Source organism: Aotus nancymaae, unplaced genomic scaffold (assembly GCF_030222135.1).
Source record: "Aotus nancymaae isolate 86718 unplaced genomic scaffold, 86718_ANA_hifiasm-v0.15.2.pri h1tg000058l, whole genome shotgun sequence".
Lineage (NCBI taxonomy): Eukaryota > Metazoa > Chordata > Mammalia > Primates > Aotidae > Aotus > Aotus nancymaae.
In genome coordinates, this window is record NW_026988472.1 from 21,050,561 (window position 1) to 21,068,040 (window position 17,480).

At 39.7% G+C, this 17,480-nt stretch overlaps 1 protein-coding gene and 1 non-coding gene across 6 annotated transcripts in view; both read left to right on the forward strand.

Moving 5' to 3' along the window:
• Positions 1-17,480, forward strand: part of RPGR (retinitis pigmentosa GTPase regulator) — a 79,119-nt gene that overhangs the window by 14,892 nt on the left and 46,747 nt on the right. For all 5 annotated transcript variants that reach the window (XM_064364419.1, XM_021673271.2, XM_021673272.2 and 2 more), the window contains exons 8-9: positions 12,751-12,906; positions 17,071-17,195. In XM_064364419.1, the coding sequence (XP_064220489.1) occupies positions 12,751-12,906; positions 17,071-17,195 (281 nt within the window). The remainder of the gene's footprint in view (positions 1-12,750; positions 12,907-17,070; positions 17,196-17,480) is intronic.
• LOC135269989 (small nucleolar RNA SNORA31) lies at positions 8,578-8,708 on the forward strand. Its single transcript, XR_010338219.1, has one exon. It is a non-coding gene; the product is annotated as a small nucleolar RNA SNORA31 (small nucleolar RNA).

Sequence of the window (17,480 nt, forward strand, 5' to 3'; positions counted from 1 at the left end):
AGGTGGCCTTGCATCTCTTTCCATTAAGAATCTCACTTTTTGGGCCTGGTACAATGGCTGACGCCTGTAATCCTCATATTTTGGGAGGCCACGGTGGGCAGATCTCTTGAGCCCAGGAGTTCAAGACCAGCCTAAGCAACAGGATGAAACCCCATCTTTACTAAAATTAGCCAAGTGTGGTTTCAGCTATTCAGGAGGCTGAGGTGGGAGGATCACCTGAGCCTGGGGAGGTTGAGGTTGAGGTGAGCAGTGATCGTGCCACTGCACTGAAGCCTGGACAATAGAACCAGACCTTGTCTCCAAAAAAACAACCCAAAAAGATTCTCACCCTTTATTCCTATACTTAATATACATTTCTGGTTTATGGAATAATTTTTTTAAGTAGAAAAAAATGAATCTTGCTGAATTTTTTCTGCTAACATAATATACACTTTCAGGACCTTAACATTTCTTTTTTTTTTTTTTTTGGAGACGGAGTTTTGCTTCTGTCATCCAGGTGAAGTGCAATGCCGGATCTCGGCTCACTGCAACTTCCGTCTCCCAAGTTCAAGTGATTCTCCTGCCTCAGCCTCCTGAGTAGCTGGGATTACATGCATCCACCCCCACTCCCAGCTGATTTTTGTATTTTTAGTAGAGACAGGTTTTGCCATGTTGTCAAGGCTGGTTTCAAACTCCTGACCTCAGGTGATCCACCCGCATTGGCCTCCCAAAGTGCTGGGATTACAGGTGTGAGCCACCACTGCTGGCCTGACCTTAACATTTTTAATGACAGCATATGACATTGTTTTTAGATCATTTTCAAGGACAATTTTTCTCATGTATATGTATTCCATATTTATCTAAAATTGACATTTTTCCTGAAATGCCTTCTTTTGGAGAAGCTTTTTGTTTATGCTGTTTTCTACATGTCATTGATAATTTTCTTTTTGATATTTACAATGTTGTATATTCTGTTATAGTAATTCATTAAAAGGTGGTAAAGTTTTAAATTACAGATAATAAAAGAAAGTTAGGACCTCAATAGTAATGTTACTTTTGGGATCTGAATTTCATATTTGTTTTGACATGTCATTTCTCAGGATTCTAATCACTGTATTGAAATATACTCACTATTTGCTAATATGTTTACTAAATTGATGCTTCCAAATTTTTTCAGTATTAGATGCATTTTAGATGAGTAATGTACATAATACAATTAGTTTATTATTATTATATTTTTTGCACAAAAAGAAATTAACAAGTTGTGAAATCACCACTTAATCTTTAGTAACCCAAAGTTAGAAATGTTGTAGACAAATTTTGAATAATACCCAATTCTAAGATGATATTCCCGATGTTGCCAGGTAAGTGAATAATATTTTATCTTTTTTTTTTTTATTTTCATTTTATTTTATTTATTTATTTATTTATTTATTTATTTTTTTATTGCATTTTAGGTTTTGGGGTACATGTGAAAAACATGCAAGGTTGTTGCATAGGTGCATACGTGGCAGTATGATTTGCTGCCTCCCTCCCCTTCACCTATATCTGGCATTTCTCCCCATGCTATCCCTCCCCAACTCCCTACCCCCCCGCTATCCCCCCTCCCCCCAACAGACCCCCGTGTATAGTGCTCCCCTCCCTGTGTCCATGTGTTCTCCTTGTTCAACACCTGCCTATGAGTGAGAACATGTGGTGTTTGATTTTGTGTTCTTGTGTCAGCTTGCTGAGAATGATGTTTTCCAGGTTCATCCATGTCCCTACGAAGGATGTGAACTCCTCGTTTTTAATGGCTGCATAATATTCCATGGTGTACATGTGCCACATTTTTCCTGTCCAGTCTATCATCGATGGGCATTTGGGCTGGTTCCAGGTCTTTGCTATTATAAACTGTGCTGCAATGAACATTCGTGTGCATGTGTCCTTATAGTAGAACGATTCATAATCCTTTGGATATATGCCCAGTAATGGGATTGCTGGGTCAAATGGGATCTCTATTTCTAGGTCCTTGAGGAATCGCCACACTGTTTTCCACAGTGGTTGAACCAATTTACACTCCCACCAACAGTGTAAAAGTGTTCCTATTTCTCCACATCCTCTCCAGCATCTGTTTTCTCCAGATTTTTTAATGATCGCCATTCTAACTGGTGTGAGATGGTATCTCAATGTAGTCTTGATTTGCATTTCTCTAATGACCAGTGATGATGAGCATTTTTTCATATGTTTGTTGGCCTCATGTATGTCTTCTTTTGTAAAGTATCTGTTCATATCCTTCGCCCATTTTTGAATGGGCTTGTTTGTTTTTTTCTTGTAAATCTTTTTTAGTTCATTGTAGATTCTGGATATCAGCCCTTTGTCAGATGGGTAGGCTGCAAAGATTTTTTCCCATTGTGTTGGTTGCCGATTCACTCTATTGACTGTCTCTTTTGCCGTGCAAAAGCTGTGGAGTTTGATTAGGTCCCATTTGTCTATTTTGGCTTTTGTTGCCAATGCTTTTGGTGTTTTGGTCATAAAGTTCTTGCCTACGCCTATGTCCTGAATGGTTTTGCCTAGGTTTCCTTCTAGTGTTTTTATGGTGTTACATCTTATGTTTACGTCTTTAATCCATCTGGAGTCAATTTTAGTGTAAGGTGTCAGGAAGGGGTCGAGTTTCTGCTTTCTGCATATGGCTAGCCAGTTTTCCCAACACCACTTATTGAACAGGGAATCCTTTCCCCATTGCTTGTTTTTTTCAGGTTTGTCAAAGATCAGGTGGTTGTAGATATGTTGTGTCGCCTCCGACGCCTCTGTTCTGTTCCATTGGTCTATATCTCTGTTTTGGTACCAGTACCATGCTGTTTTGATTACTGTAGCCTTGTAGTAGAGTTTGATGTCCGGTAGTGTGATGCCTCCCGCTTTGTTCTTTTTGCTTAGAATTGACTTGGCTATGCGGGCTCTCTTCTGGTTCCATATGAAGTTTAAGGTGGTTTTTTTCCAGTTCTGTGAGGAAGGTCATTGGTAGCTTGATGGGGATAGCGTTGAATCTGTAAATTACTTTGGGCAGTATGGCCATTTTCACAATATTAATTCTTCCTAACCATGAACATGGAATGTTTCTCCATCTGTTTGTATCCTCTCTTATTTCGTTGAGCAGTGATTTGTAGTTCTCCTTGAAGAGGTCCTTTACGTTCCTTGTTAGTTGTATTCCTAGGTATTTTATTCTCTTTGTAGCAATTGTGAATGGCAGTTCGTTCTTGATTTGGCTCTTTTTAAGTCTGTTATTGGTGTATAGGAATGCTTGTGATTTTTGCACATTGATTTTGTATCCTGAGACTTTGCTGAAGTTGCTTATCAGTTTCAGGAGATTTTGGGCTGAGGTGATAGGGTCTTCTAGATATACAATCATGTCGTCTGCAAATAGAAACAATTTGACTTCCTCCTTTCCTAATTGAATACCCTTTATTTCTTTTTCTTGCCTGATTGCTCTGGCTAGAACTTCCAGTACTATATTGAATAGGAGTGGTGAGAGAGGGCATCCTTGTCTAGTGCCAGATTTCAAAGGGAATGCTTCCAGTTTTTGCCCATTCAGTATGATATTGGCTGTTGGTTTGTCATAAATAGCTTTTATTATTTTGAGATACGTTCCGTCGATACCTAGTTTATTGAGAGTTTTTAGCATAAAGGGCTGTTGAATTTTGTCGAAGGCCTTCTCTGCATCAATTGAGATAATCATGTGGTTTTTGTTTTTGGTTCTGTTTATGTGGTGAATTACATTTATAGACTTGCGTATATTGAACCAGCCTTGCATCCCCGGGATGAATCCTACTTGATCATGGTGGAAAAGCTTTTTGATGTGCTGTTGCAATTGACTTGCCAGTATTTTATTGAACATTTTTGCATCTATGTTCATCATGGATATTGGCCTGTAGTTTTCTTTTCTTGTTGAGTCTCTGCCGGGTTTTGGTATTAGGATGATGTTGGTCTCATAAAATGATTTGGGAAGGATTCCCTCTTTTTGGATTATTTGGAATAGTTTCAGTAGGAATGGTACCAGTTCCTCTTTGTATGTCTGGTAGAATTCGGCTGTGAAACCATCTGGGCCTGGGCTTTTTTTGGGTGGTAGGCTCTTAATTGCTGCCTCGACTTCAGACCTTGTTATTGGTCTGTTCAGGGTTTCGACTTCTTCCTGGTTTAGGCATGGGAGGAGGCTACTGTCCAGGAATTTATCCATTTCTTCCAGATTTTCTAATTTATGTGCATAGAGTTGTTTGTAATAATCTCTGATGATGGTTTGAATTTCTGTGGCATCTGTGGTGATATCCCCTTTATAATTTTTTATTGCATCTATTTGGCTATTCTCTCTTTTCTTTTTTATTAGTCTAGCTAGTGGTCTGTCTATTTTGTTGATCTTTTCAAAAAACCAGCTCCTGGATTTATTAATTTTTTGTAGGGTTTTTCATGTCTCTATCTCCTTCAATTCTGCTTTGATCTTAGTTATTTCTTGTCTTCTGCTAGGTTTTGAGTTTTTTTGATCTTGCTCCTCTAGCTCTTTCAATTTTGATGATAGGGTGTCAATTTTAGTTCTCTCCTTTCTTCTCATGTGGGCACTTATTGCTATATATTTTCCTCTAGAGACTGCTTTAAATGTGTCCCAGATATTCTGGTATCCGTGGTGTCTTCGTTCTCGTTGGTTTCGAAGAACATCTTTATTTCTGCCTTCATTTCAGTGTTTATCCAGTCAACATTCAGGAGAAAGTTGTTCAATTTCCATGAGGCTGTGCGGTTCTGGGTGGGCTTCTGAATTCTGAGTTCTAACTTGATTGCACTGTGGTCTGAGAGACTGTTTGTTATGGTTTCCGTTCTTTTGCATTTGCTGAGGAGTGATTTACTTCCAATTATGTGGTCAATTTTAGAGTAGGTGTGATGTGGTGCTGAGAAAAATGTATATTCTGTGGATTTGGGCTGGAGAGTTCTGTAAATGTCTATTAGGTTTGCTTGTTCCAGGTCTGAGTTCAAGTCCTGGATATCCTTATTAATTTTCTGTCTCGTTGATCTGTCTAATATTGACAATGGTGTGTTGAAGTCTCCCACTATTAATGTGTGGGAGTCTAAGTCTCTTTTCAAGTCTTTAAGAACTTGCCTTATGTATCTGGGTGCTCCTGTATTAGGTGCATATATATTTAGGATTGTTAGCTCTTCTTGTTGCATTGATCCTTTTACCATTATGTAATGTCCTTCTTTGTCTCTTTTGATCTTTGTTGCTTTAAAGTCTATTTTATCAGAGATGAGAATTGCAACTCCTGCTTTTTTTTGCTCTCCATTTGCTTGGTAAATCTTCCTCCATCCCTTTATTTTGAGCCTTTTTGTATCCTTGCATGTGAGGTGGGTTTCCTGGATACAGCACACTGATGGGTTTTGGCTTTTTATCCAATTTGCCAGTCTGTGTCTTTTGATTGGGGCATTTAGTCCCTTTACATTTAGGGTTAATATTGTTATGTGTGAGTTTGATCCTGTCATTTTGATGCTAGCTGGCTGTTTTGCCCATTGGTTGATGCAGATTCTTCATTGTGTTGCTTCTCTTTACCATTTCGTGCGTTTTTGGAGTGGCTGGTGCTGGTTGTTTTTTTCTATGTGTAGTGTCTCCTTCAGGAGCTCTTGTAAAGCTGGTCTGGTGGTGATGAAATCTGTGAGTACTTGCTTGTTCACAAAGGATTTTATTTTTCCTTCACTTATGAAGCTTAGTTTGACTGGATATGAAATTCTGGGTTGAAAGTTCTTTTCTTTAAGGATGTTGAATATCGGCCCCCACTCTCTTCTGGCCTGTAGGGTTTCTGCTGAGATATCTGCTGTGAGTCTGATGGGTTTCCCTTTGTGGGTAACCCGACCTTTCTCTCTGGCTGCCCTTAGTATTTTCTCCTTCATTTCAACCCTGGTGAATCTGATGATTATGTGCCTTGGGGTTGCTCTTCTAGAGGAATATCTTTGTGGTGTTCTCTGTATTTCCTGGACTTGAATATTGGCCTGCCTTGCTAGGTTGGGGAAGTTTTCCTGGATAATATCCTGAAGAGTATTTTCCAGCTTGGATGCATTCTCTTCGTCACATTCAGGTACACCTATCAAACGTAGATTAGGTCTTTTCACGTAGTCCCGTATTTCTTGTTGACTCTGTTCATTCCTTTTTACCTTGTTTTCTCTAATCTTCCCTTCTCGTTTTATTTCATTGAGTTGATCTTCGACTTCTGATATCCTTTCTTCTGCTTAGTCAATTCTGCTGTTGAAACTTGTGCATGCTTCGCGAAGTTCTCGTGTTGTGTTTTTCAGCTCCATCAATTCACTCATATTCCTCTCTAAGTTGTCCATTCTCGTTAGCGTTTCATCAAGTCTTTTTTCAAGGTTCTTAGTTTCTTTGCATTGGGTTAGAACATGTTCTTTTAGCTCACAGAAGTTTCTTATTATCCATTTTCTGAAAGCTGATTCTGTCATTTCATCACACTCATTCTCCGTCCAGTCTTGTTCCCGTGCTGGTGAGGAGTTATGCTGCCTTGTAGGGGGAGAGCTGTTCTGGTTTTGGGTGTTTTCATCCTTTTTGCGCTGGTTTCTTCCCATCTTTGTGGATTTATCCGCCTATTGACTTTGTAGTTGCTGTCTTTCTGATTTTGGTAATTTTAAGTCTGCAGCAGCTGAACTCATAAACCCCCTTTTCTTCTCCCCAGGTGTTCTGGCCCAGGGGGTTAGCGCTTTATGCTTTTCAGCTGTGTTGCTACTGTTTTCCCTGCCCACAAGGTGGCAGTCTAGTCACACTCAGCCTGCAGAGGCTTCGCTGAGCTGTTTTGGGCTCCGCCCAGCTTCCGTGTGAGCTTCCCTGCGAGCTTCCCTGCAGTCCTGTGGGTGTAGTTAGTTCTGCTTCCGCTATGCTGGCCCGCCCCTGTAGTGACGGAGTCTCTGTAGTGGCGGGTTGTCTTGGTTACGGAAAATTGCCCCGGGAACTGCAGGGTGTTTCCCGATGGAGGACGCCCCTCCCCCACAGAGCTGGACCGTCCCGGGTTCAGCCGTGTTTCCAGAGGGGCCCTCTTTGCCCGGTAATCTCTTGGCTTGCCTCCTTACCACAGCTCCCCTTGCTGGCCCAGAGGGGACACAGTCTCTTTCACTTCGCTCAAGGAGCCGCTGCTCCCTGCCCCCGGTGCAGGCCAAGCGGCTGCTCTGGTCCAACCAGCGGAGCTGGGAACCCGTGGAGCTTCTCCGCCTGTGAATCTCCTGGTCTGTGGGCAGTTAAAATCCGCTGCCCTGTGTGCCGCTGCGTCAGCCGAAGCAGCGGCTCTGAGATTCGTGGCGCTCCCTTGCCCGGGGTCTCCTGGCTTGGCTCCCTGCTTCAGCTCCCCTTGCTGGCTCAGAGGGAACTCTGTCTCTCTTGCTCTGCATAAGAAGCCACTGCCCCCCGCCCCAGGGTGTAGGCTGAGCGGCCACGGCACTCAAACCAGCGGTGCTGGCGACCCGTGGGGCTTCTCCTGCTGTGAATCTCCTGGTCTGTGGGCAGTAAAAATCCATCTGGAAATGCGGCGTCCACTCACCCTCTGCGCCTTCTCTCGGAGCTGCAATCCCGACTTCCTCCTAAGCGGCCATCTTGGATCCTCTCCCCCATTTTATCTTTATATATTTTTCTCTGGTGTTACTTTTCCTCAATTTCCTATTCTAGCCCCAGTCCTGCTTAGCTTTAGTTTCTAGAAAGAATCTTTTCTAAGTTAGAAATAATTTTTTTTCAAAACTTCTACTCTAAATTTGGAAATAATTCTGAAGTTTAAGATTTTTTTTGAATTCCTGCTGAAAAAGTGAATTTTTATATAATTTCAAAAATATTCTAAAAATTAAACTTTGAAGTTAATTTTTACATGTCTGAAAATTCATTCTATAGGCAGAAATGCAACGTATTCTTTATGCGTTATATATTTTCTCTAGTTTATACAAAGATTATAGAAAGAATTTAGTAGGTCATTCAATGTTATTTTGAAGGATACAAATGTTGATTATATAATAATGTCTTCATTCATTATAAAATATTTTCATATAAAGTGAGCAACAAGATAATCTATGAAACTTTTAATGAAAGCTTAATTCTTTTTTTTTTTTTTTTTTTTTCTAAGACGGAGTTTTGCTCTTGTTACCCAGGCTGGAGTGCAATGGCGCAATCTTGGCTCACCGCAACCTCCGCCTCCTGGGTTCAGGCAATTCTCCTGCCTCAGCCTCCTGAGTAGCTGGGATTACAGGCACACGCCACCATGCCCAGCTAATTTTTTGTATTTTTAGTAGAGATGGGGTTTCACCATGTTGACCGGGATGGTCTTGATCTCTTGACCTCATGATCCACCCGCCTCGGCCTCCCAAAGTGCTGGATTACAGGCGTGAGCCACTGCCCGGCTGAAAGCTTAATTCTTAATTTTAAATTCTTAATTTAAAATAAACAATGTACTTAAGGATGATACTTTCTTGTGGTTCTAAAGACAGTTAACTTTCTGTGGACTTTGTTCTAACTTTAAATATGATGTTTCCAGAAATTTATTGCTCTCTCCAGATTTTTGCGAGCTTTGAGATCTCATAGACCAGTAAAGTTTTTTAAATTATGAGATGCATCTATTTGACAGACCTGGAACAGTTATTGTTTGCCACTAAGATTTCCATTACAGATGCAAGAATAAAACTATCCTTGCATTTCCTGTCTGATAGTGGCAGCCAACATTGAATGGGGGAATACAGGAGAAAAACTTTGTAATACAGGGAAAAAAACATGAAGAGATAATTTTTACAGTTCACAAATGACTTTGTAAACAGCGAAGAGCTTGTGTTACAACCCAGAGAATAATCTAAAATTTGAGTTTAAAAAGTTAAGAGAACCAATAGATGGTTGCCAGCTTCTGATTTGCATTTGCCTAAATATGGGCATTGAAAAAAAATGACAGTTTGCACTGTCATATCATAAAATAAGGAAAATTTTCAAAATAAAAAGCTCTTAATTGTATAATAAAGGATGCCTCCTTAAATTGTATAAATGTATCTGTATGGAAATTTCACTGCTTTACCTGTTTTTCAAATTTCTCCATGGACCTGTGAGAGCTTTATTATGAGCCAGCCCTGGTGAGGAACCTGGTTCTGGAACACAGTATAGGCAGAATTTTAAAAATATTTAGTCCTAGCTGATGAAGAAATGGACCTGAAGAGTATATTGATCATCAGTATGATTAAATACTAAACTGGATTGCTAAGAGAGTTATGAAATATTTTGTAAGACCTTAAGGAAAGAATAATCACCTGTTCCAATTTATTTCATTAAAGGAAAGGACATGGAATAGATGATTCTATGAAGGACCTCCCCAGCTTTGTTTCTCTATATGTCTATAACCCTTTTTTTAAAAAATTTTACTTTAGGTGCATACTATATCTGGCATTTCTCCCCATGTTATCCCTCCCCACCCCCCACTGTCTCTCCCCTACCCCCCCAACTGCCCCATTGTGTGATGTTCCTCTCCCTGAGTCCACGTGTTCTTGTTGTTCAACACCCACCTATGAGTGAGAACATGCGGTGTTTGGTTTTCTGTTCTTGTGTCAGTTTGCTGAGAATGATGGTTTCTAGATTCATCCAAGTCCCTACAAAGGACACAAACTCATTGTTTTTTATGGCTGCGTACTATTCCATGGTGTATATGTACCACGTTTTCTTTGTCCAGTCTGTCATTGATGGGCATTTGGGTTGGTTCCAGGTCTTTGCTATTGTACACAGGGCTGTAATGAACATATGTGTGCATGTGTCTTTATAGTAGAACGCTTTATAGTTCTTTGGGTATATACCTCTTATCTTAAAATCTATTTGAGGATTGTTCATTAAACTGCTTTAAAAGCAATTTAGTTCATTTCTGATGAATTTATTTAAAATATAATATTTGCACATGACCATGATAGGTTAGAAAATACAACTGGTTGTGGTGATGGGGTGATTATAGTTTCTCCTTGAGATCAGGGAAACCATGGACAACTGTGGAAAAAAGTCTGAGGCTGGAATTTGGGACACTAAGTAAGGCAGAGTGATATTTGTAATTTTGTATGTCATCCACAGCAGTTACCAACAGACAAGAAAGGCCAGTTGTAAAATGGGGTCCACAATGATATCTTGGTACTGAGGCAAATGAGAATTTACCTTTTTTTTTTTTTTTTTTGAGACGGAGTTTCGCTCTTGTTACCCAGGCTGGAGTGCAATGGTGCGATCTCGGCTCACCGCAACCTCCGCCTCCGGGGTTCAGGCAATTCTCCTGCCTCAGCCTCCTGAGTAGCTGGGATTACAGGCACGCGCCACCATGCCCAGCTAATTTTTTGTATTTTTTTTAGTAGAGACGGGGTTTCACCATGTTGACCAGGATGGTCTCGATCTCTTGACCTCGTGATCCACCTGCCTCGGCCTCCCAAAGTGCTGGGATTACAGGCGTGAGCCACCGCACCCGGCTGAGAATTTATCTTAACTTCTCAGATTATGTGTGGATAAACTTAAGTTTTCTACAGTTTAACAAATTATTAGTTCTGAAATCAAGTATATTCTGTGAACTTACAGTAATATTGATCTGAAGCTCACTGATCAAATCTTTTCCTAATGTAATATTATTAACATTAAATTATGTTGTTAGATTTCACAAAGGTGATAGGACCAACAATTCTATGGCTATTAAATATAATGTCCTTAAATAAGAGCATCTTAGATCATTTTTATAAAATAGAAACTGCTGTCATCACTAATATCCAAGCACCTGAATGGGAACCTACCAGGATACTGAACAAAATGTTTGTAACATGATTCAGGCTGCCTAAACGGCCTCATTTCACAGGCTAGTTAAAATCTGACAGCCTAAGAATTGGAGAGTAATTATTGGTCAGCTAGAGATAGATAATTGTTTTAATTTACCCAACATTCTACTGTTAAGCTGAACATTTAGAACTGGAGATAATGCCATGTGATTATTAATTAAACTAAGATGGTTTTTAATATTAAAATAAGGATCATTTTGCCATTGCCTCAGTATGGCTTCATATCCTTGATACAGCATCTTTTCTTTAAGGGGTAATATCTATATGCCTTATTTATGAAGCAGACATTTTTGTTAGAAAAAGATGTAAAACTATATGACAATAGACAGTTATGTTTTCATTTGTAACCTCCATTGTGAGAATAAGATGAGTTGATTAGATATTTTTTAGAAAAGTGTTTTTTACAACAGAACGTCCTATTATGTTTTCAAATCTGCCTGAATGTTTTCTCTTTTAATCCTGTCAGCAACTCTGTTAGATAGGGATTATGACATCAGAGAATGTACATAACTCTCCTGCTTGCCACAGCTGGAAATAATGAAGGTTTGGGTCTGATCTGAATACCAAGCTCTTGCCCTTCCTTCTGCAGTAGAGAAACTCAATGTACTAAACTCAGTGTACTAAGGAGATAGTGACTAATGGAATCAACAATGTGCTTCCTAATGCAGCAGCCAGGAGCATGATACATCTAGAGGACCCTTTCATCAGGGTCATGTATCCTGTTTTTGTACTTTTCCATTTCTAGAAAACATATGGCCTAATATTTACTGAGTTATTGGAAGTCCTTTGGAATCACTTCAAAATATCAATATAAAGAAAAGCTTTTCCCTCTCCTCTTATTATAGTTGCATTTCCTAGTAAAGAAGCTTTACTTGTGAATAAATCTAGCATATGTACCATCTGTTTCAATTCTCAAGACAATTCTCTGAAATTAGGTTTTATGAAATAGATTATTAGACTTCTTTATTTTATTTTTAAGATGAAGTCTTGCTCTCTTGCCCAGGCTGGAGTGCAGTGGCTTGATCTTGGCTCACTGCAACCTCTGTGTCCTGGGTTCAAGTGATTCTCCTACCTCAGCCTCCCTAGCAGCTGGTATCATAGGTATGTGCCACCACGCCCAGCTAATTTTTGTATTTTTAGTGGAGACAGGGTTTCACTATGTTGGCCAGGCTGTTCTCCTGACCTTAGGCTCTTTTCCAACTCCTGACCTTAGGTGATCTAAAACTACTTTTAAAAGGAAGTTTTTCTGTAGAAGACACTATTCACTGTTTTATCTGAGGTAGTGAATTAGCTTAATGACAGTTGATACTTCTTTATTCTTTGAGATTACCCAGGTTGGAGTGCAGTTGTGCGATCTTGGCTCACTGCAACTTTTGCCTCCTGGGTTCAAGCGATTCTTGTGCCTCAGCCTCATGAGTAGCTGGGATTACAGATGCGTGCCACCATGCCCAGCTAATTTTTGTAATTTTAGTAGAGATGGGATTTCACCATGTTGGTGAGGCCGGTCTTGAACTCCTGGCCTCAAGCAGTCCTCCTGCCTTGGCCTCCCAAAGTGCTGGGATTACAGGCATGAGCAACTGCAACTGGCTGACAGTTGGTACTTTCTGAGCTAACGTTGTAATTATGGGGACATTTCATGTAGTTCCCTGACTTATGTGCCTTGTATCATACCTGTTATACCTGTTACTTACTTAACTTTTATGGTTGTATATAAAAGATAAAATCATACCCATGTCATAATTTTTATAATTATGTACCTTTTCATTTTTCTCTTCCTTCTTCATTGAAAGATTTATACTTCAGTATTAAGTATTCTTATATGTGGTTTTTTTTTTTCCAGAGGTACTTAACCTTCACTATAAAAGGTTGAATGTCAAAGTTTTTCCAGATATGATGGTAACAGTATCTGCTTCCATAATCCTTCTCTTATATTTGCCCCTTTCCTTTCAGAGAATGCTGTGTATACCTTTGGGCTGGGACAATTTGGTCAGCTGGGTCTTGGCACTTTTGTTTTTGAAACTTCAGAACCCAAAGTCGTTGAGAATATTGGGGATCAAACAATAAGTTATATTTCTTGTGGAGAAAATCACACCGCTTTATTAACAGGTATGGATTAGAATTTCTGTTATATATTTATAGAACTGGGCATATTTTATTACAAAATAAATTATATCTGAAATGAATGTATCTAACTTAAGTAAAGGAGTTAATGGCTGAGGAAAATGGAAATCCATGTTTAATATTCCAATGTATAAAGTTGTGAGCTCCTTTTTATTATTTTAATTCAATTTAGAATGTAAATGATCCCAAGATTTAGAACCTCACAATAGGCTGATGATGTCAGAAGTAAGACCATAGTATTATTCTTTGGCAGAAAACAGGAAACTTTTTGAAATTGTATCAGTTTGAAGCCTCTTTTTTTTTTTTTTTGGAGACAAAGTCTCACTCTGTCATGGAGGCTGGAGTGCAATGGCACGATCTCGGCTCACTGCAACCTCCTCCTCCCAGGTTCAAGCGATTCTCTTGCCTCAGCCTCCTGAGTAGCTGGGATTACAGGCGCGTACCACCACTCCCAGCTAATTTTTGTATTTTTAGTAGAGATGGGGTTTCAACATCTTGGCCAGGCTGGTCTTGAACTCCTGACCTCGTGATCCACCCACCTCAGCCTCCCAAAGTGCTGGAATTACAGGCGTGAGCCACCGAGCCCGGCCAGTTTGAAGGCTCTTAACTCTGCTCAGGCCAAAAGGAAAAATCCCACAAGCAAAAACTTATTTTAAAACATTCTTCCTGTTCAGTCAGACAGAGCTGTACTCAGGCCAAGTCAATTTTTATGTTTTTGCCACCTGGAGGCGTTTTCAGGAATGACTTCTTTCCTTCTCTTTGCACAATGTTAGAAGGGCACCTCAGAGATCAGTAAGTGGATACCTTTTTCCACTCCGTGGTATCTCCTTCATGCAGGGAAATGTTCCTTTGAGCCCACTTCTCAACCTCAAAACTATGTGCTGCTAATAATGTAGGACTCAGTAAAGATTCTCCCCTAAATGATTCAGTTGCACATACCTAGGTAATTGATATAGTCCACAATTTTAAATGCTTTATAACAAAAGTGTGTATGATTTCACTATTTTTGTCTAAAAATGAAGTGAAGCATTGGAAAGTCAGAAATCATCTAGTATATTTACCTAATCCATCTACCAGTATTTCTATATTTTTTCCTTCTTTCTGAAAAAGCTACTGCTGTGAAAAAGCTACTGCTCATCTAATGGTATCTGGTTAGGGAAATTAGGAATCAGCAAATGCAAGATACAGTGTTCCTTCTTCCCCAGAGAACCTTTCAGAGAGGATGATGAGCCCATATCAAGTATCAATTTTCTTGATAATATATCATGAAATAGCATTATATAAAATGTAAAAAGTATTCATTCATCATCCACTAAGAGTTGTTGATATGTATCTCTTAACTATAGGGTCCTAATCTCACTTTCTCTGTCCTTACTGTCATTTTTCATTAACTCTAAATTCCCACTGATAGTGAATACATACTATTTTTAATCTGTCATCCAATATACAATTTGATTATTTAGTTAAATTTTCATAGTACCTTTACTCCTGGTCAAAAGAGTTATAGCACAAATAATTGAACATTAACTTTGTTTGCCTTTTTGTTCATCAATCATCCCTAGAGGACAAGTGATGTGGATTTTTTTTTTTCCTTCAGGACTAATAAGAATTATTTAGTGGGTTATCTGTAAGATCTTGCCAGTTCCCATTATAGCCAGTGGCTCAAATTTTTAAAAGCTCTCTGAGATTGGAAGTGCAATCAGGCAGCTTGGATTGGGGGTTTCTTTGTTTCTGTATTTTTTGAGACCGAGTCTCACTCTGTCGCCTGGCTGGAGTGCAGTGGCGCAATCTCGGCTCACTGCAACCTCTGTTTCCTGTGTTCAAGCGATTCTTCTGCCTCAGCCTCCCAAGTACGTGGGATTACAGGTGCCCGCCACTACTCCCAGCTAATTTTTTTATTTTTAGTAGAGACAGGATTTCGCCATGTTGGCCAGGCTAGTCTCAAACTCTTGACCCCAAGTGATCTACCTGCCTCGACCTCCCAAAGTGCTGAGATTACAGGCGTGAGCCACTGTGCCTGGCCTGGTGTTTCTTTTTTTTCAGACAAAAGATAATCAAATTAAAAAGGCAAACCTTCAATATTTTGGGTAAAGAAATCAGGTTGAAAAGAAAGAGGAAGAAGGGATAAAGTTGATAAGGAGTATATATAAAGGAAGGATATAAATACTTAATAATAAGAATTATAAGAGTCTATAGCCTGGTCAACATGGTGAAACCCAATCTCTACTAAAAAAAAAATACAAAAATTAGCCGGGGGTGGCAGTGTGTGCCTGTAATCCCAGCTACTTAGGAGGCTGAGACAGGAGAATCACTTGAACCCGGGAGGCGGAGGTTGCAGTGAGCTGTGATAGTGCCATTGCACTCCAGCCTGGGTGACAGAGTGAGACTCTGTCTCAAAAAAAAAAAAAGAGTCTAAAAAGTCAAACACTGAATATCACTTATTTATATATTTACAGGAAATCTACCTATTTTTGTAAATTAATTTTTATACTTGTCACCTTACTGAATTATATTATTATTTCTAATGATTTTTCAGTCAATTCTCTTGGATTTACTTAGTTTGCAGTAACTTTGCCATCTTAAACTGGAAGTCCCTAAAGGTGATCCAGTTGTTTCCCAGCTTAAAACCTTTCATTTTCCTTCTTTTTTTTTTTTTTTTTTTTTTTTTTTTTGAGACGGAGTTTCGCTCTTGTTACCCAGGCTGGAGTGCAATGGCGCGATCTCGGCTCACCGCAACCTCCGCCTCCTGGGTTCAGGCAATTCTCCTGCCTCAGCCTCCCGAGTAGCTGGGATTACAGGCACGCGCCACCATGCCCAGCTAATTTTTTGTATTAGTAGAGACGGGGTTTCACCATGTTGACCAGGATGGTCTCGATCTCTTGACCTCGTGATCCACCTGCCTCGGCCTCCCAAAGTGCTGGGATTACAGGCTTGAGCCACCGCGCCCGGCCTTCATTTTCCTTCTTAATGTCCTTAAGATAAAGTTCAAAAATTCTTCATCTCAACTAATAGGACACAATGTGTAGTCCCTTTTTACTTCTTCAGACTCATCTCCAACCACTCTCCCCTTGATGCTCCAGTGTATTAGTTGTCTTTCAGCTTCTTGCCCAAGGCATGTTTGCTCTATGTACTGCTGACTGCCTAGAAGATTCTTTGCTCCTTTCTTCATGCAGCTAAGCCCTACTAATCCTTTAGGTTTCCCTTTGAAAGCCTTCCCTAATCCCCAGACTAGAGGAAAATTCCCCTCCTCTGTACCATATTAACACCCTTTACTTCTGCTGCCCTGACCCTTACCCCATTTGAGATGGAGGGTATGAAGGAGCGACTTGAAGAAAGGAGTGTGATGGTTCATAATATCTGCTATGGCAGTGAGCAAAAGGACTAACTGACGAGAAGTGACAAGATTACTCATCATCATTGTGGGCCTAGCCTCAGAGGGGACCCAGGTATTGGTATAGAAATTGGTTAGCATGGTTGGCTTATGGCATTTACTTCAAAGGTATTCCACAGCCCAGGAGCCAGATTAGTTAAACTAAGCCAGTAGTAGAGATTTTGTGCACCCCCCACCCCCCAAGTTACATGACAACATTTTGAGACATTTTTTAATTGTCATGACTGCAGAGTGGAGTTGTCCTACTGGCCATTTAGTGGGTATAGGCCAAGGATGCTGCTGAACATACTACAGTGCGCAGGAGAGACCCATACAACCATGAATTATCTGGCCCCAAATGTCAATAGTGCCAAGGCTGAGAAAATCTGATCTATCAGTGACCTCAGGAAAAAGGAAAATAGTCCGTGTTGGGATGTAGGGGTCAGAATACAAACATCTTCTCCCCTTGGAATATATGATGTGTATCTCAAGCTCTCATGCTGTATTGCTGTCACTTCACACACTGCCTTGTGTGACGGGTCATCATCTTCACAAACTACCAAGGTTAATTGATTTATTCTCAGAATATTTATTGCCTGATGTTATGTGCAGGACCACAGAGACCATAGAGAGTGTGGAAAGATCAGTAGATCAGAGTAAATTCAATGTAGAATTTGAAGGGAAAAATTATAATTGCAGTATAAGTTAATATATTTATCTGTTTACAAATAGATCCATACAAGTAAAACTTTTATAATTCTCATTTCTTTGCATTTTAGATATTGGCCTTATGTATACTTTTGGAGATGGTCGCCATGGAAAATTAGGACTCGGACTGGAGAATTTTACCAATCAGTTCATTCCCACTTTGTGCTCTAATTTTTTGAAGTTTATAGTTAAATTGGTAAGGGCATCACATTTCCCTGTTTATATTTTCATATTCCTACATTTGAGTCTTTCAGTATTTCATAGAATATAAATACTTTTATGTTTGTATGAAAGAGTATCATGGATATATCTAATAAATATAATATTAGTTTCCTAAAAGCCACATCTCAGACATTATGCCACTCAGAAAATCTCTCCTAATTTTCCTCCTTTATCATCTTCCTCTTTGCTGAAATCTTGACTCTTCTTCGTTCTCATATATCTGTTGAAAGCTGGGACTGTGCCATGCCTGCAAGCTTTG